General features: G+C 39.8%; 1 protein-coding gene across 1 annotated transcript; it reads left to right on the forward strand.

Moving 5' to 3' along the window:
* Positions 1–18,793: 18,793 nt before the first annotated feature.
* Positions 18,794–20,001, forward strand: LRRC10B (leucine rich repeat containing 10B). Its single transcript, XM_056526820.1, has one exon. It carries the CDS (start codon positions 18,938–18,940, stop codon positions 19,973–19,975), a length of 1,038 nt encoding a protein of 345 aa, XP_056382795.1. The 5' UTR covers positions 18,794–18,937; the 3' UTR covers positions 19,976–20,001.
* Positions 20,002–21,954: the final 1,953 nt, after the last annotated feature.

The following is a 21,954-nucleotide window of genomic DNA, read 5'->3' on the forward strand; positions in this document are numbered from 1 at the left end:
CCTCCATTATACATACACTGTAAAACAATCATACCTCCATTATACATACACTGTACAGCAATCATACATCCATTATACATACACTGTACAGCAATCATACCTCCATTATACATACACTGTACAACAATCATACCTCCATTATACATACACTGTACAGCAATCATACATCCATTATACATACACTGTACAGCAATCATACCTCCATTATACATACACTGTAAAACAATCATACCTCCATTATACATACACTGTACAGCAATCATACATCCATTATACATACACTGTACAGCAATCATACCTCCATTATACATACACTGTACAACAATCATACCTCCATTATACATACACTGTACAGCAATCATACCTCCATTATACATACACTGTACAGCAATCATACATCCATTATACATACACTGTACAGCAATCATACATCCATTATACATACACTGTACAGCAATCATATATCCATTATACGTACACTGTACAGCAATCATACATCCATTATACATACACTGTACAGCAATCATACATCCATTATACATACACTGTACAGCAATCATACCTTTATTATACATACTGTACAGCAATCATACATCCATTATACATACACTGTACAGCAATCATACATCCATTATACATACACTGTACAGCAATCATACCACCATTATACATACACTGTACAGCAAGCATACCTTCATTATACATACACTGTACAGCAATCATACATCCATTATACATACACTGAACAGTAATCATACATCCATTATACATACACTGTACAGCAATCATACATCCATTATACATACACTGTACAGCAAGCATCCATCCATTATACATACACTGTACAGCAAGCATACATCCATTATACATACACTGTACAGCAATCATACCTCCATTATACATACACTGTACAGCAATCATACATCCATTATACATACACTGTACAGCAATCATACATCCATTATACATACACTGTACAGCAAGCATACATCCATTATACATACACTGTACAGCAAGCATACATCCATTATACATACACTGTACAGCAATCATACCTCCATTATACATACACTGTACAGCAAGCATACATCCATTATACATACACTGTACAGCAATCATAGCTCCATTATACATACACTGTACAGCAAGCATACCGCCATTATACATACACTGTACAGCAATCATACATCCATTATACATACACTGTACAGCAAGCATACCGCCATTATACATACACTGTACAGCAATAATACATCCATTATACATACACTGTACAGCAAGCATACCGCCATTATACATACACTGTACAGCAATCATACATCCATTATACATACACTGTACAGCAAGCATACCGCCATTATACATACACTGTACAGCAATCATACATCCATTATACATACACTGTACAGCAAGCATACCGCCATTATACATACACTGTACAGCAATCATACATCCATTATACATACACTGTACAGCAAGCATACCGCCATTATACATACACTGTACAGCAATCATACATCCATTATACATACACTGTACAGCAAGCATACCACCATTATACATACACTGTACAGCAAGCATACCTCCATTATACATACACTGTACAGCAATCATACATTCATTATACATACACTGTACAGCAAGCATACCACCATTATACATACACTGTACAGCAAGCATACCACCATTATACATACAGTGTACAGCAAGCATACCTCCATTATACATACACTGTACAGCAATCATACATCCATTATACATACACTGTACAGCAAGCATACCTCCATTATACATACACTGTACAGTAATCATACCTCCATTATACATACACTGTACAGCAATCATACCGCCATTATACATACACTGTACATCAATCATACCTCCATTATACATACACTGTACAACAATCATACCTCCATTATACATACACTGTACAACAATCATACATCCATTATACATACACTGTACAACAATCATACCTCCATTATACATACACTGTACAGCAAGCATACATCCATTATACATACACTGTACAGCAATCATTCTTCCATTATACATACACTGTACAGCAATCATACCTCCATTATACATACACTGTAAAACAATCATACCTCCATTATACATACACTGTACAGCAATCATACATCCATTATACATACACTGTACAGCAATCATACCTCCATTATACATACACTGTACAACAATCATACCTCCATTATACATACACTGTACAGCAATCATACATCCATTATACATACACTGTACAGCAATCATACCTCCATTATACATACACTGTACAGCAATCATACATCCATTATACATACACTGTACAGCAATCATACATCCATTATACATACACTGTACAGCAATCATACCTCCATTATACATACACTGTACAGCAATCATACATCCATTATACATACACTGTACAGCAATCATACATCCATTATACATACACTGTACAGCAATCATACATCCATTATACTTGCACTGTACAGCAATCATACATCCATTATACATACACTGTACAGCAATCATACATCCATTATACATACACTGTACAGCAATCATACCTCCATTATACATACTGTACAGCAATCATACATCCATTATACATACACTGTACAGCAATCATACATCCATTATACATACACTGTACAGCAATCATACCACCATTATACATACACTGTACAGCAAGCATACCTTCATTATACATACACTGTACAGCAATCATACATCCATTATACATACACTGAACAGTAATCATACATCCATTATACATACACTGTACAGCAATCATACCGCCATTATACTTACACTGTACAGCAATCATACATCCATTATACATACACTGCACAGCAATCATACATCCATTATACATACACTGAACAGTAATCATACATCCATTATACATACACTTTACAGCAATCATACCGCCATTATACTTACACTGTACAGCAATCATACCTCCATTATACTTACACTGTACAGCAATCATACATCCATTATACATACACTGTACAGCAATCATACCTCATTTATACTTACACTGTACAGCAATCATACATCCATTATACATACACTGTACAGCAATCATACCTCCATTATACATACACTGTACAGCAATCATACATCCATTATACTTACACTGTACAGCAATCATACATCCATTATACATACACTGTACAGCAATCATACCTCCATTATACATACACTGTACAACAATCATACATCCATTATACATACACTGTACAGCAATCATACCTCCATTATACATACACTGTACAGCAATCATACCTCCATTATACATACACTGTACAGCAATCATACCTCCATTATACGTACACTGTATAGCAATCATACATCCATTATACATACACTGTACAGCAAGCATACCCCCATTATACATACACTGTACAGCAATCATTCCTCCATTATACATACACTGTACAACAATCATACCTCCATTATACATACACTGTACAGCAAGCATATATCCATTATACATACACTGTACAGCAATCATACATCCATTATACATACACTGTACAGCAATCATACATCCATTATACATACACTGTACAGCAATCATACCTCCATTATACATACTGTACAGTAATCATACATCCATTATACATACACTGTACAGCAATCATACATCCATTATACATACACTGTACAGCAATCATACCACCATTATACATACACTGTACAGCAAGCATACCTCCATTATACATACACTGTACAGCAATCATACATCCATTATACATACACTGTACAGCAATCATACATCCATTATACATACACTGTACAGCAATCATACCTCCATTATACATACACTGTACAACAATCATACCTCCATTATACATACACTGTACAGCAATCATACCTCCATTATACATACACTGTACAGCAATCATACATCCATTATACATACACTGTACAGCAATCATACATCTATTATACATACACTGTACAGCAATCATACATCCATTATACTTACACTGTACAGCAATCATACATCCATTATACATACACTGTACAGCAATCATACATCCATTATACATACACTGTACAGCAATCATACCTCCATTATACATACTGTACAGCAATCATACATCCATTATACATACACTGTACAGCAATCATACATCCATTATACATACACTGTACAGCAATCATACATCCATTATACATACACTGTACAGCAATCATACCACCATTATACATACACTGTACAGCAATCATACCTCCATTATACATACACTGTACAGCAATCATACATCCATTATACATACACTGTACAACAATCATACCTCCATTATACATACACTGTACAGCAATCATACCTCCATTATACATACACTGTACAGCAAGCATATATCCATTATACATACACTGTACAGCAATCATACATCCATTATACATACACTGTACAGCAATCATACATCCATTATACATACACTGTACAGCAATCATACCTCCATTATACATACTGTACAGTAATCATACATCCATTATACATACACTGTACAGCAATCATACATCCATTATACATACACTGTACAGCAATCATACCACCATTATACATACACTGTACAGCAAGCATACCTCCATTATACATACACTGTACAGCAATCATACATCCATTATACATACACTGTACAGCAATCATACATCCATTATACATACACTGTACAGCAATCATACCTCCATTATACATACACTGTACAACAATCATACCTCCATTATACATACACTGTACAGCAATCATACCTCCATTATACATACACTGTACAGCAATCATACATCCATTATACATACACTGTACAGCAATCATACATCCATTATACATACACTGTACAGCAATCATACATCCATTATACTTACACTGTACAGCAATCATACATCCATTATACATACACTGTACAGCAATCATAAATCCATTATACATACACTGTACAGCAATCATACCTCCATTATACATACTGTACAGCAATCATACATCCATTATACATACACTGTACAGCAATCATACATCCATTATACATACACTGTACAGCAATCATACATCCATTATACATACACTGTACAGCAATCATACCACCATTATACATACACTGTATAGCAATCATACCTCCATTATACATACACTGTACAGCAATCATACATCCATTATACATACACTGAACAGTAATCATACATCCATTATACATACACTGTACAGCAATCATACCGCCATTATACTTACACTGTACAGCAATCATACATCCATTATACATACACTGTACAGCAATCATACATCCATTATACATACACTGAACAGTAATCATACATCCATTATACATACACTTTACAGCAATCATACCGCCATTATACTTACACTGTACAGCAATCATACCTCCATTATAATTACACTGTACAGCAATCATACATCCATTATACATACACTGTACAGCAATCATACCTCCATTATACTTACACTGTACAGCAATCATACATCCATTATACATACACTGTACAGCAATCATACCTCCATTATACATACACTGTACAGCAATCATACATCCATTATACTTACACTGTACAGCAATCATACATCCATTATACATACACTGTACAGCAATCATACCTCCATTATACATACACTGTACAACAATCATACATCCATTATACATACACTGTACAGCAATCATACATCCATTATACATACACTGTACAGCAATCATACATCCATTATACATACACTGTACAGCAAGCATACCACCATTATACATACACTGTACAGCAATCATACCTCCATTATACATACACTGTACAGCAATCATACATCCATTATACTTACACTGTACAGCAATCATACATCCATTATACATACACTGTACAGCAATCATACATCCATTATACATACACTGTACAACAATCATACATCCATTATACATACACTGTACAGCAAGCATACCGCCATTATACATACACTGTACAGCAATCATACATCCATTATACATACACTGTACAGCAAGCATACCACCATTATACATACACTGTACAGCAATCATACCGCCATTATACATACACTGTACAGCAAGCATACATCCACTGTACAGCAAGCATACCACCATTTTACATACACTGTACAGCAAGCATACCACCATTATACATACACTGTACAGCAAGCATACATTCATTATACATATACTGTACAGCAAGCATACCACCATTATACATACACTGTACAGCAATCATACCGCCATTATACATACACTGTACAGCAATCATACCGCCATTATACATACACTGTACAGCAAGCATACATCCATTATACATACACTGTACAGCAAGCATACATCCATTATACATACACTGTACAGCAAGCATACATCCATTATACATACACTGTACAGCAAGCATACATCCATTATACATACACTGTACAGCAATCATACCGCCATTATACATACACTGTACAGCAATCATACCTCCATTATACATACACTGTACAGCAATCATACCTCCATTATACATACACTGTACAGCAATCATACATCCATTATACATACACTGTACAGCAAGCATACCGCCATTATACATACACTGTACAGCAAGCATACATCCATTATACATACACTGTACAGCAATCATACCGCCTTTATACATACACTGTACAGCAATCATACCGCCATTATACATACACTGTACAGCAATCATACCTCCATTATACATACACTGTACAGCAATCATACATCCATTATACATACACTGTACAGCAATCATACCTCCATTATACATACACTGTACAGCAAGCATACCTCCATTATTCATACACTGTACAGCAATCATACCGCCATTATACATACACTGTACAGCAATCATACCTCCATTATACATACACTGTACAGCAATCATACCTCCATTATACATACACTGTACAGCAATCATACATCCATTATACATACACTGTCTGTGACTGTACAGCAATCATACATCCAATCCATTATTAATGGATTGGATGTATGATTGCTGTACAGTCACAGTGTATGTATAATGGATGTATGATTGCTGTACAGTGTATGTATAATGGCGGTATGATTGCTGTACAGTGTATGTATAATGGATGTATGATTGCTGTACAGTGTATGTATAATGGAGGTATGCTTGCTGTACAGTGTATGTATAATGGAGGTATGATTGCTGTACAGTGTATGTATAATGGATGTATGATTGCTGTACAGTGTATGTATAATGGAGGTATGATTGCTGTACAGTGTATGTATAATGGAGGTATGATTGCTGTACAGTGTATGTATAATGGACGTATGATTGTTGTACAGTGTATGTATAATGGAGGTATGCTTGCTGTACAGTGTATGTATAATGGATGTATGATTGTTGTACAGTGTATGTATAATGGATGTATGATTGCTGTACAGTGTATGTATAATGGATGTATGATTGCTGTACAGTGTATGTATAATGGATGTATGTTTGCTGTACAGTGTAAGTATAATGGATGTATGATTGCTGTACAGTGTATGTATAATGGAGGTATGATTGCTGTACAGTGTATGTATAATGGTGGTATGCTTGCTGTACAGTGTATGTATAATGGATGTATGATTGCTGTACAGTGTATGTATAATGGCTGTATGATTGCTGTACAGTGTATGTATAATGGCGGTATGATTGCTGTACAGTGTATGTATAATGGAGGTATGATTGCTGTACAGTGTATGTATAATGGAGGTATGATTGCTGTACAGTGCAAGTATAATGGAGGTATGATTGCTGTACAGTGTATGTATAATGGATGTATGATTGCTGTACAGTGTATGTATAATGGAGGTATGATTGCTGTACAGTGTATGTATAATGGTGGTATGATTGCTGTACAGTGTATGTATAATGGAGGTATGATTGCTGTACAGTGTATGTATAATGGAGGTATGATTGCTGTACAGTGTATGTATAATGGTGGTATGATTGCTGTACAGTGCAAGTATAATGGAGGTATGATTGCTGTACAGTGTATGTATAATGGCTGTATGATTGCTGTACAGTGTATGTATAATGGAGGTATGATTGCTGTACAGTGTATGTATAATGGTGGTATGATTGCTGTACAGTGTATGTATAATGGATGTATGGTTGCTGTACAGTGTATGTATAATGGATGTATGATTGCTGTACAGTGTATGTATAATGGATGTATGATTGCTGTACAGTGTATGTATAATAAAGCCTCCAATCCAAAAAAAAGCCTCCAATCCAAAAAAAAGTTTTAATAAAGTTTTTCATTTTGTTTGTATTGATATTTATGAGTGTAGGTATGTTTATGTATGTGTGCATGCAAGCAAGAGTGTGTGTGTGTGTGTGTATATATATATATGACACACACGCGTGCGCTGCGTGAGTTTGTGCTTTAGGGTGCACACCCTAATGCAATAGGCTGCGCACGCCTATGCCTCCTATCCCAACCCATGATATGTGTACCAGTTTTTGAAATATCTCCAGCCGTACGGAAGTTATGTGGGAACATACATTTCCCATTGATTTGCATGGGACTTTAAACAAAAACCCCGACCCTCACAAATGAGGGTAGTTAAGGGTTAAATTAACTATCCTATATTTTAAGTGAACATATAAGTAACATCTGACCAAGTATTATCAAAATATCTCCAGCCGTTTGGAAGTTATGCTGTAACATATATTTCCCATAGACTTGTATGGGACTTTAAACATAAACCCCGCCCCTGGCAAATGGGGGTCAGTAAGGGTTAAATCACCAATTTATGTTTGTTGTTGACATATAAGTAACATGTGTACCAAGTTTCATGTTAATATCTTTAGCCGTTTGGACATGATGCTGGAACATACACACACACACATACATACACACACATACACACACACACGTTGAGTATTATATATATAGATATTGATATCTGCATATAGTGTTATGTAGTTGTGGACAATACATCATGTGGGTTTTGCATATTTGCAGTGGAGTGTTTTTCTTGCGATCATTTTCTTGGGATATCGTGTTTCTAATTCTTCATTTTCTTTTTCTCCTTTTTCTCATTTGGGCTAACTGATATAACTTGTTACGCACTTCACCATTTCATATCACTGTCACTTTTTACTGATAGTATTGTCACGTGTGTGTCTTTAACTGACTATTATGCCTAGGTTAGTTGTGGGTAATCTACACCCAATATTATTTATAAACACGGTCTAGTTACACATATCACACTATTTATGTATACATATATACACCTTATTACTTATTCTTTGGTATTAGCACCTGTACACATACCATCATCGTGTTGCGGGTATTATATTTACACCAGTGTGTTTAATTAATCATTATTATTATTATGGTGATTCTTAACAATTTAATTTGTCATATATATCTCACAATATTAATATACATCACATTTACACTATTCATGCACATTCACACCTATCATCTTTTTTCACTTAATGTTTATATATTTTTTATATGGAATTTGGGAAAAGGGGGGTGATTTAAACTTTTAATTAGGAAGGGGTTAATGTGTGTGTTTTCAAACGCATGTCAGCTATTAACGCCGGCCCCCAGCTACAGGAATCAGTATGGCGTGAGCTCGAGTCGGGAGCCCGCGTCATACACCGTTAACGGCCATTGGACATCCATGGTCGTTAACGGGTTAATATTGTCCTTATTTATTAATTAGTAGATCCACCACTACATATACTCTGTTGTATACAATATGCGGACCTTTGATTTAATGTAAAATGTATGAAATGATTGACAATAACGCAGAGCATTTTTGTAGGGTTAGAATGGATTGACTTTTTATGTATACTATTCCCATTACAATATGAGTTATGTACCTCTATTATCAGTACCTTATTTTTACCATTAGGTGTCAGTGTTGCCTCCTTTTTTTATGTTTGACATCAACGTTGTTCTGTTTCACTACTAGATGTCTCTCTCGGCACCGGTAATACACCATTGCCGAGCATGTCGCTGGGTGCGCATGCGCTGGCCCTGCCTGCCCCGGCTCTCCTGGTGGTCGCGTCTCTACGTGATGTGCGGTCATGGGATTTCACATGGCATGTCACGTGAGACGACGACTTCCGGGAGGCCGTGGCATCGGCCAGAGGCCGCGTTCATGCGCCATGACACCAGCCACATGTATTTTATGTATTACAGGTGAGACATATCCCTCCAAATAGCACTTGTATCCCATTGGTTCATATTGTATATATATAGACAGGGGGACTTAAGGATATGCCACTCCAGGAAGAAGGCGGTACAGCCGAAACGGACATTGGAGTGGGGGCATTCCGATATACCTGTTTATATTACTTATTACCATGTGCTATGCATGTCTTTATATGAGTTTACTTTGCGGACATATGTGCAATATGTGGCTATTATGGCCAGTACTGTTAAACATGTTTACTTTATGTATCTATACGCATTGTTTTGTACCTATCTGGCCACTACATTATACTCCTTATATATGTAATGGTATTTGCCCCTTTCTTTGTTTGATGCTGTTATTCTCCTTATAATATAATATATACATACTGATTTTAGGTCTATGTTAGACCCTAATTTTACCTAATAAACTTATTGCTATATATTTCTATAAGTGACTCCATGGTTGCCCCATACTTTTTATTTTCACAAGAGATAAAAGGAAAAACAGATCCCCAAACTTTGTAACGCAATTTTTCCTGAGTATGGAAATACCCCATATGTGGGTGTAAAATGCTCCTCGGGCGCACAATAAGGCTCAGGAGTGAGAGCGCACTTTTTACAATTGAGGCCTAAATTGGTGATTTGCACCGGGGTGGCTGATTTTACAGCGGTTCTGACATAAACGCAAAAAAATTAATACCCACATGTGACCCCATTTTGGAAACTACACCCCTCACGGAACGTAACAAGGGGTATAGTGAGCCTAAACATCCCACAGGTGTTTCACAAATTTTTGTTAAAGTTGGATGGGAAAATGAAAATAATTTTTTTTTTTAACTGAAATGCTGGTGTTACCCTACATTTTTCCTTTTTTGCAAGGGAAAATAGGGGAAAAAAAGCTCCCCCCAAATTTTTAACCCCATTTCTTCTGTGTAAGAACATACTCCATATGTAGATATAAAGTGCTCTGCGGGTGAACTACAATGCTCAGACAAAAGGGAGCGCCATTGGGATTTTGGAGAGAAAAATGTGTCCGGAATTGAAGGCCACGTGTGTTTTCAAAGCCCCCATAGTGCCAGAACAATGGACCCCCCCACATGTGACCTCATTTTGTAAACTACACCCCTCACAGAATGTAATAAGGGGTGCAGTGAGCATTTACGCCCCCCAGGTGTCTGACAGATTTTTGGAACAGTGGTCCGTGAAAATGAAATATTTTATTTTTCATTTGCTCAGCCCACTGTTCCAAAGATCTGTCAAACGCCAGTGAGGAGTGTAGTTTCCAAAATGGGGTAACATGTGGGGGGTCCACTGTTCTGGCACCACGGGGGGCTTTGTAAATGCACAAAACCCCTGACTTCTATTCCAACCAAATTCTCTCTCCAAAAGCTCAATGGCGCTCCTTCTCTTCTGAGCATTGTAGTGCACTAGCAGGATGGGTTTTTCTTGCTGTTCTTGCACCATAGGGGCTTCCTAAATGTGACATGCCCCCCAAGCAAAATTTGCTTTATGAGCATTGTAATATGCCCGCATGCACTTGATGTCCACTCATGGGGTATTTCCATACTCAGAAGAGATGGGGTTATACATTTGGGGGACATTTTCTCCTATTGCCGCTTGTAAAAATGTAAAATTTGGGGAAAAATCTGCATCTTTGTGAAAAATAAAAATTCATTTACACATCCAACTTTAACGAAAAGTCGTCAAACCCCTGTGGCGTGTTAAGGCTCACTGGACCCCTTGTTCCATTCCCTGAGGAGTGTGGTTTCCAAAATAGTATGCCATGTTTTTTTTTTTTTTTTTTGCTGTTCTGGCACCATAGGGAAAAACTCATTCTCCAAAATCTCCTTCCCTTCTGAGCCCTCTAGTGCACCCACAGAGCACTTGACATACACATATGAGATATTTCCTTACTTGAGATAAATTGGGTTACAAATCTTAGGGTGATTTCTCTCCTTTTACCCCTTGTAAAAATTCAAAAACTGGGTCTACAAGAACATGCGAGTAAAAAATACTGCTATTCCTGGGAACCACCTAAAGGGTTAACACACTTACTGAATGTCATTTTGAATACTTTGAGGGGTGCAGTTTTTATAATGGGGTCATTTATGGGGTATTTCTAATATGAAGGCCCCTCAAATCCACTTCAAAACTGAATTGGTCCCTGAAAAATTTAGATTTTGAAAATTTTGTGAAAAATTGGAAAATTGCTGCTGAACTTTGAAGCCCTCTGATGTCTTCCGAAAGTAAAAACATGTCAACTTTATGATGCAAACATAAAGTAGACATATTGTATATGTGAATCAATATATAATTTACCGTATATACTCGAGTATAAGCCGACCCGAGTATAAGCCGAGACCCCTAATTTCAACCCAAAATCCCAGGAAAAGTTATTGACTCGAGTATAAGCCTAGGGTGGGAAATACCTCATCCCCCCCTGTCATCATCCAGACCCCCGTCATTAACATCCTCATCATCATCCCCTTGTCATCATCCCACACATCCCCCCTTCATCATCCCCTTATCATCCCACACATCCCCCTTCATCATCCCCTTGTCATCATCCCACACATCCCCCCTTCATCATCCCCTTATCATCCCGCACATCCCCCCTTCATCATCCCCTTATCATCCCACACATCCCCCCTTCATCATCCCCTTATCATCCCACACATCCCCCCTTCATCATCCCCTTGTAATCATCCCCACCCCCCTTCATCATCCCCACACCCCCCCTTCATCATCCTCTTCTCATCATTCGCCCTCAGTGGTCTTCAACCTGCGGACCTCCAGAGGTTTCAAAACTACAACTCCCAGCAAGCCCGGGCAGCCATCGGCTGTCCGGGCTTGCTGGGAGTTGTAGTTTTGAAACCTCCGGAGGTCCGCAGGTTGAAGACCACTGCGGCCTTCAACTTCATCCAGCCCCCTCTCACCCCCTTTAGTTCTGAGTACTCACCTCCGCTCGGCGCTGGTCCGGTCCTGCAGGGCTGTCCTGTGAGGAGGTGGTCCGGTGAGGAGGTGGTCCGGGCTGCTATCTTCACGGGGGCGCCTCTTCTCCGCGCTTCCGGCCCGGAATAGATGCGTTGCCTTGACAATGACGCAAATGACGCACCTCTGCGTCGTTGTCACGGCAACGTGACTATTCTGAGGCCGGGCCCGAAGCGCTTAGAAGAGGCCTCCCCGGTGAAGATAGCAGCCCGGAACCACTATCCCACCCGACCACCTCCTCACCGGACAGTCCTGCAGGACCGGACCAGCGCCGAGCGGAGGTGAGTACTCAGAACTAAAGGGGGTGAGAGGGGGCTGGATGATGTTGAAGGCCGCAGTGGTCTTCAACCTGCGGACCTCCGGAGGTTTCAAAACTACAACTCCCAGCAAGCCCGGACAGCCGATGGCTGCCCGGGCTTGCTGGGAGTTGTAGTTTTGAAACCTCTGGAGGTCCGCAGGTTGAAGACCACTGCGGGTGGGGGAGTTCACTCGAGTATAAGCCGAGGGGGGTGTTTTCAGCACGAAAAATCGTGCTGAAAAACTCGGCTTATACTCGAGTATATACGGTATTTGGAATTTCCATTTTCCTCATAAGCGGAGAGTTTAAAAGTAAAAAAAATGCAACATTTTCAAATTTTTCATCAAATTATTATTCATCAAGAAATAATTCAAGTATCGACGAAATTTTACCACTAACAGAAAGTAGAATATGTCACGAAAAAACGATCTCAGAATCAGAATGAAAAGTGAAAGCATCCCAGAGTTATTAATGCTTAAAGTGGCAGTGGTCAGATGTGCAAAAAATGCCCGGGTCCTTAAAGGGGTACTCCGGTGCTAAGACATCTTATCCCTCATCTAACGGCTTACATTGAGGGGGCGGAGCGTGGCATCACACGGGGGTGAAGGCCGTGATATCACAAAACTCCGGCCCTGTGACCGGCAGTCATCAGACCCGGAGCGAACATGCTCCAGGGGCTGATGGTAACGGGGTGATCCGTGAAAGATAACGGGGGTCCCCAGCAGCGGGACCCCGCGATCAGGCATCTTATCTATATAAGATAAGATGTCTTAGCGCCGGAGTACCCCTTTAAGGTGAAAATGGGCTGGGTCCTTAATGGGTTAAGGACCTAGAATCCATCCATTTCTGCACTTCAGTATAAAAAGCATCAATCACTACAGTCCCCCAGGGCCTGTCACACAATGATATCACGGTTTAGTAGTTCATTGGAACTAGGTTGAGACAATCAGAAGCAACACATGTGATTAACAGACAAATAGGATTTGGGAGGAGTGAAACTTATAAATTACTTCTGCCTTGCACCAAAGAAGTATAAAACACAGCTACATGTGTGCTCCAACTGGAGGATATCCTTTTTAGCCGAGTAAGAGGTGCTCTGAGGCTTAGTTTTAACTTTTTTTGTGTGTTTGATGTTTTTTTCTTGTGTTTTTTCTGGAGTTTTTGTTGGGTACCAAAAAAAACAAAAAAAACAAAAACAAAAAGGATGCAGTAGTGATGGAAATAAAATGTATTTTACGAAATTTATATTTTTTATAACAAAATTTTTATAAATTTTTAATAAAGTGTGTGTTTCACTTTTTCCCCTCTTCTTTTTACATTTTGTAGGTAGTACTACTACTCCGAGCATGGAACATACTGTTTCATGATGGGAGTAGTAGTACCTGTACTAATAGACATATAGCCCGAGTGTCAGTCAGGAAACCCGATGCAATCATCCATAATATAGCAGAAATGCTCTGAACTCTGGCCAGTGATGTGAATAGAGCATCACTCATTCATATTTTCTGCCCAGAGTGGGGATTGGCCGGATGGTTGCAGCCAATCACAGCTCTCAGAGGGAAATATGAATGAGTGATGATCTATTCATATCACTGGCTGGAGTATAGTGTAGAGATGCGAGCGCTGTATAGAGCCGCTCCACATCTCTGAAATAGATAGGATGATCATAGCGGATGTCAGGAGTGATACCCATTGTGATCTGTTCTTAACTGCAGGTACTACTACTCCAAACATGGAGCACACTCTGCTCCCTGCTGGGAGCTGTAGTACCTGCCTTAATAGACAGATCGCAGCGAGTGTAAATTCAGACACCTTTTCCCATCTGTCTATTAATGCAGATACTACAGCTTCCATGATGGAGCAGAGTGTGCTCCGTGTTTGGAGTAGTAGTACCTGCAGTTAAGGAATAATCACAGCGGATGTCACTCCTGACACCCGCTGTGATCCTTCTGTATAATGTATAGATGCAGCCGGCCGCTCTTCTATGGCCCCCTGCGCTGATGTATATATACACCTATTCATATTTCCCACAGAGAGTTGTTATTGGCTGGAACCATCTGGCCAATCACAGCTCTGCAGGAAATATGAATAGGTGTATATAAGGCAGTGCAGGGGACCATAGAAGAGCGGCCGGCCACATCTATACATTATACAGGAGGATCGCAATAGACCCGGGTGATCAGTCAATTAGTACAGTTACTACTACTCCCATCATGGAACAGTGTGTTCCATGCTGGGAGTAGTAGTACTACCTAAAAAAAATGAAAAAAATAAGAAAAAAAAGTGTAAAACACACACACACTACATTTTTATTATTGTCGGCTACATTTTTAGTGCTCTGCTCGCTCACATAAATTGATCCCTGTTTTAAAAATTAATAAAAAAGTTGTTATAAAAAAGATAAATTTCGTTAGATACAATTTTATTTCCTCCACTACTGTATCTTTTTTTTTTTGTTTGTTTTTAATGGTACCCTACGAAATTTTATTAAAAAAAGGCATCTCCATCACTTTTTTGGATCGCTAAAGTCCAAAAAAGAATATAAACTGCCTGTAAAAATGCCAGTTAAAGTTAAAACCCATATGTCGTTTTTCTTGGCATTTTTTCACTCCCATAGACTTCTATGGGAGAAAAAGTCACGATTTCAGGGGAAAAAAAGCCATTGGCTCAACATGCTGCATCTTGGCAAAACCGCCAAGAAGCTAAAAAAAAAGAAAAAAACGCAAAAAGGATTAAAAAAAAACCTCCAAACTAAAAAACGCAAAGTAGAAAAAGAATTTTGTGATTACTCATTGATTTACAACTAAAATCTGGCCACAGCATTTTTTGGCCGAAAAAACGCCATGCGGTAGAGTTGGCTTTTTTCTTGGCATTTTTCCCTCCAAAAAAAAAAGTAGAAACTTAGCCTAAGAGAGTTGGAGGCATTAACTCTTTTAAAGAGGACCTATGGTCAGTAAAAAGTAAAATAAAATGCTCTTATCCCAATGCTGTTTTAATTTGTTGATAATGCCTCCTCGTCTTCCAGATATACTGGAAAGAAGATATAGTAACTGATTCCATCACAAAAATAATAAAATAAATGTCCTTTTATTTTGTAAGGGCAATTGACAGTTGCCCTTATGAAAAAAAAGGACATTTATTTTATTATTTTCTTGTCCGAATCGGTTACTATATCTTATCAAAAATCCTCCAGCACGAGCGCCAAGAAGTATCAAGTTTTCATGTGAAGCACCACAGGAGTGTTTCGTTCCCTCCTGTTTCCTTTCCGGTATCTCCACATTGAGGGTCATGGCAGGATACCGGCTGCGGCTGCACAACCCAGCAAGGTGGGCAGGAATACTGCATACTGTATGTCACTGTAAACCTACCTATCATTGGTAATGGCACTTAGAGCGCTCCTCTGTCTCTCCTCTTTTTCTCTCCCATGTATACTTCTTGAAATATAGAGATTTCACAATTTACTATTAAAACTTTTCCATGAATAGTTCGGTGGGCATGAATGGTATTTTAAAAAGTTGTAGTTTGAATTGCTACGGTAAGATGTGTGAGCCTGGGTCAGCCCCTCAGCCTTATATTCACACTCTCTGGGGAGAATTATCAAAACCCGTGCAAAGAAAAAGTGGTGCAGTTGCCCAAAGCAACCAATCAGATTGCTGTTTTCATTTTTTAATTAAGGCCTCTAAAAATGAAAGAATAAATCTGATTGGGTGCTATAGGCAACTGCAACACTCTTCCTCTGCACAGTTTTGATAAATCTCCCCCTAAGAGCGTAACATTCATACCTCTTTTTTTTTTTTAAATAAAGTTTCCACTCACCTGACTATTTAAAGGGGTACTCTGCTGCCCCATTGACAAAATGTTCCGAACACTTGGAGTGGGCAGCGGGGGTCGTGACGTCACATCACGCCCCCTCAATGCAAGTCTATGGGAGCGGGCGCCACACCCCCTCCAATAGACTTGCATTAAAGGGGAGGGGTGTGACATCAAGAGGGGGCGTGGTTGTGACGTCACGGCCCCTGCCGCCCACTCCAAGTGTTCGGAACAATTTGTTGATGGGGGCAGCAGCGTAAGCTGGGTGCTACACAAAGATTGTGGGGATCCCAACTGCGGGACCCCCATGATCAGACATTTTATCCCCTATCCTTTGAATAGCAGATAAGATGTCTAGGGGCAGAGTACCCCTTTAAGGAAAAGCGCAGATAGAAAGTCAAATAATAAAATTCCTATTTCTCAGGAAAAAGGGGCATAGAAACAAAAACAGTGTTGGAATCAGGAAACCCAAAGTTACAAAACAATACAAAAACTTTATTTTTTTCTGTGTTGAATTCTATATATCTTGCTGGTATACAACAGTATTCTGTAAAACAAAAAAGTAATGCCAACATATACCTCCATTGTCCCCTCCACTTTAATAGCTTAAACATAATAAACTTGTGACAACATTGAAGCCATTTTCAATAGATATATGTTTATTTTAGGGGGACTTAAAAACATAACCTCTTGCACAAAGTAAACACATATAGGTATAGAAATGGGCGAATTTAGTCACAGATTAAAGGGGTTATCCAGGAAAAAACTTTTTTATATATATCAACTGGCTCCAGAAAGTTAAACAGATTTGTAAATTACTTCTATTAAAAAATCTTAATCCTTTCAGTACTTATGAGCTTCTGAAGTTAAGGTTTTTCTTTTCTGTCTAAATCCTCTCTGATGACACCTGTCTCGGGAAACGCCCAGTTTTGAAGAGGTTTGCTATGGGAATTTGCTTCTAAACTGGGCGTTTCCCGAGACAGGTGTCATCAGAGAGGATTTAGACAGAAAAGAACAACCTTAACTTCAGAAGCTCATAAGTACTGAAAGGATTAAGATTTTTTTAATAGAAGTAATTTACAAATCTGTTTAACTTTCTGGAGCCAGTTGATATATAAAAAAAGTTTTTTTCCTGGAATACCCCTTTAAAGCTACTGAGCCCAATTTGGAATATGTATTCACATCACATTATCACTATTTGTTCCTAGTATACGTCAGCACCAGTCAAAAGGGCACTTATATAGTTAAGTTCAGCTTCGGATAACATAATTCATGTTATGCCCCCAATATCATGGGTTAGCCCTGCTTGTGAGAAATATATGGAATTGCTATGAAGAGTCTGGTACCTGAAATACATATGATCGGTTGGTAATGTTATTCTGATGTAATGGGAGAACCCTGAGAGCTAGCCATGAATATTTAACACAGACAGATAAAGTTTCCTCAAAACCTACAAAGGAATTGAGAGTGACCAGGAGGGGAGCGGTTTACAAGTGGCAGGCAGCTCAGTAATATGTTCCTTATGGGGGCACAATACAATTACTTTGTGCCAATTGTAAATTGTCGATACCCATGAAAGGCTTACAAATTGTATATGGAGCTCAAATCTACAATCTGCCAAACTTTTTGTGATTCCTGCGGCCGTCCAGATGGGAGGATGTGGATCGGTGCCAACGGTGGCAGGAGAAGTTGTAAATGAACCTTTACCAGAAGATACAGAGGAACAACTAAGTACAGGAGATGGCACCTTGGAGTTCAGTGGACGCAAAATGGCACGACTGCCTGCTTCAATATGCACACTTACTGATCAGCTCTATAAATTGTACCTGAGTGGCACAATGGTAAGTGAGATACCTGATGACTTATACCAACTCCACAATCTACGCACATTGGCACTTGATGCCAACAAATTACCAGAGTTGCCAGAGGCTGTGTGTTCACTACCCCATTTGGGACGTCTCTACTTAGGGGCAAACCGACTTCAGGGTCTCCCCCCATCTTTTGCACGTCTCCAGACTTTGCGTACTTTGTGGATAGAGCGTAACTTTTTGCACCACTTTCCACGAGTATTGCTGAACCTGCCTGCCCTGCGATGTCTACAAATGGGTGACAACCGGCTTAAGAGCCTTCCAGGAGATATTGCAACTTGTATGCCAGGTCTCAGAGGTCTTTGGCTCTATGGAAATAGACTGGAGCATGTACCAAAGGTCCTTTTACGCTTACATGACTTAGAGATCCTGGATCTGGATAAGAACAAGATAGCTGTATTTCCAGACATGAGTGGTATGAAGGGACTGCGTCTTCTTTCTTACGACCACAACCCTGTTAATGCACCACCCAAGGTAAGGGAGACGGTTACATTGGTTGGTGAGGGTGCCCAGGAGTTTATGGAAGAACGTGAGGAACGCAGGAAGCAGATTGAGGAAGAGGAGATGGAGCAGCGAGAAAGAGAGCAGGAAGAGGAGGCACAAAAGGCGGAGGAGGTGGCAGAAGGAGAGGGTGAAGGGGAGCAAGAGGAAGAATATGAAGAGCAGGTGGAAGAGAAGGAAAACCACCATACTGACTATTACTCTGGTGATCAGGAAGAAGACTATTATCCAGATGAGGAAGGGTATTATAAGGATGAGGAAGAGGAGGGATATTACCCTAGTGAAGGAGAAAACTACTATGTGAGAGGAATTTATTGACTACCATAAATGTCCAAAAAGTAATGTTTGCACTAGGTCTTCGAGAAGACTTTTCAATCATAGAACTGTGATAGAAATTATTCCAACAGCATTTCATACAGCCCATGGATCAGGCAGCATGCAACTAGTGACAGGTTCCATTTAAAGGGGGTTTAAAGGGGTACTCCGCCCCTAGACATCTTATCCCCTATCCAGAAGGATAGGGGATAAGATGTCAGATCGCGGGGGGCCCGCCGCTGGGGAACCCCCGGGATCTCGGCTGCAGGACCCACCTGTTGCGGCTTCCGGAAACACTGGAGGCTTCGGCTCCCGACTACGGTGATGTGAGATTGTGACGTCACGACCCCGCCCCATGTGACGTCATGCCCCGCCCCTCAATGCAAGTCTATGGGAGGGGGCGTGACAGCCATCACGCCCCCTCCCATACACTTGCATTGAGGGGGCGGGGAGTGACGACACACGGGGGCGGAGTCGTGATGTCACGATCTCACGTCACAGTAGTCAGGAGGCGTTAGGATGAGACTGAGCCTCCAGCGCTGCCGGAAGCCAAAACAGGTGGGTGCTGCAGCCGAGACCCCCGAGATCTGACATCTTATCCCCTATCCTTTCGAAAGGGGATAAGATGTCTAGGGGCGGAGTACCCCTTTAAAACTTAATCAATGTAAAATGAAAAGAGATGCAACCTTTTCAACCTTCCTTGTGTATTACCTTTTAAAATCTGTGCTTGCAGTCAGTGACTGAAAACCTTTTTCTGTCCTGACCCTATCCTGCTCACACGAGAGCTGGGATACACTGCAAGCAACTAACATAAACAAAAGCAATTCCATTCACCGACTCAACCAATGATCTGGGAAGCTGAGGGAATGAACCGCAAAGTGTGTTCCATTAATTTTCATTGTGCATTGAATAATCTTTATTTATGCAAAACTAGGAAAACCACATCAATAATGCCCGGTTATCAGTGAGGGGAGATGTCCTATTTCTGGGATAGATGCTTTACTTCGACTTTATTAATCAACAATATAAAACTACATTTGATTAATGAACTTAATATAATATTTTCCTGCTTTAATTGCAGCCATTAATTATAATGAGTGTTCTGTCGCGGGCACATATTTCAGCTGTAATGGGGCTCTGTAATAACAGTTATTGATGGCATCGATAAAATACATGCCGGTGCCATCGCTATCTTCAATGCAGGTCTGACCAAACAAACAGCAGCTACTCTGGGTAGCCTCATAAGATAGCCATACACTTGCTAACCGGTGGTCCCTGGTGGCTTCAGATTTCCTCTCCAGTCTTGATTGGTAGATCTTCTATATACCCATACAGGGAGAGTTGGATCAATCGAAGTCGGTTGGGTAGCGAGAAGCTACCAGGGACTGCTCTGATTACTCGCTATTCGGGTAGTGTGATGACCGGTTCCCTTTCCTTTGTTTGGAATGGAAAGAGAAGGGGTAGGCCACTGTCAGACATGCATATATCTTTCTAAAAACAAAAGAATTGGGTGGTTAAAATTCAACATGTTGAAGGCTACCATGCACATTAGATTAGTCGGCTGGTCCCACTGGAAGTCATGGATTCAGCCAACACATGTCTAAGGCGGCTTTTACCAGACAGCGATTTGTCCTCTATCTGGTACTGCACCTTAGCTCTATTCACTTTTCTTGTAGAGTGAAATACCTCAAAGTAAGACACAATGAAACATATGGTAAATACTCAAGTATAAGCCGACCCAAATATAAGCCGAGGCCCCTAATTTCACCCCAAAAACCCAGGAAAAGTTATTGACTCGACTATAAGCCTAGGTTGGGAAATACATCATCCCCCCCATGTAATCATCCAGACCCCCGTCATCATCCCCCCGCTTCATCATCCCCCCTTCATCATCACTGCCTGTCAATCCCTTCATCAGTGGTCTTCAACCTGCGGACCTCCAGATGTTGCAAAACTACAACTCCCAGCATGCCCTTTAGTTT

Source organism: Hyla sarda, chromosome 6 (genome assembly GCF_029499605.1).
Source record: "Hyla sarda isolate aHylSar1 chromosome 6, aHylSar1.hap1, whole genome shotgun sequence".
Classification (NCBI taxonomy): domain Eukaryota; kingdom Metazoa; phylum Chordata; class Amphibia; order Anura; family Hylidae; genus Hyla; species Hyla sarda.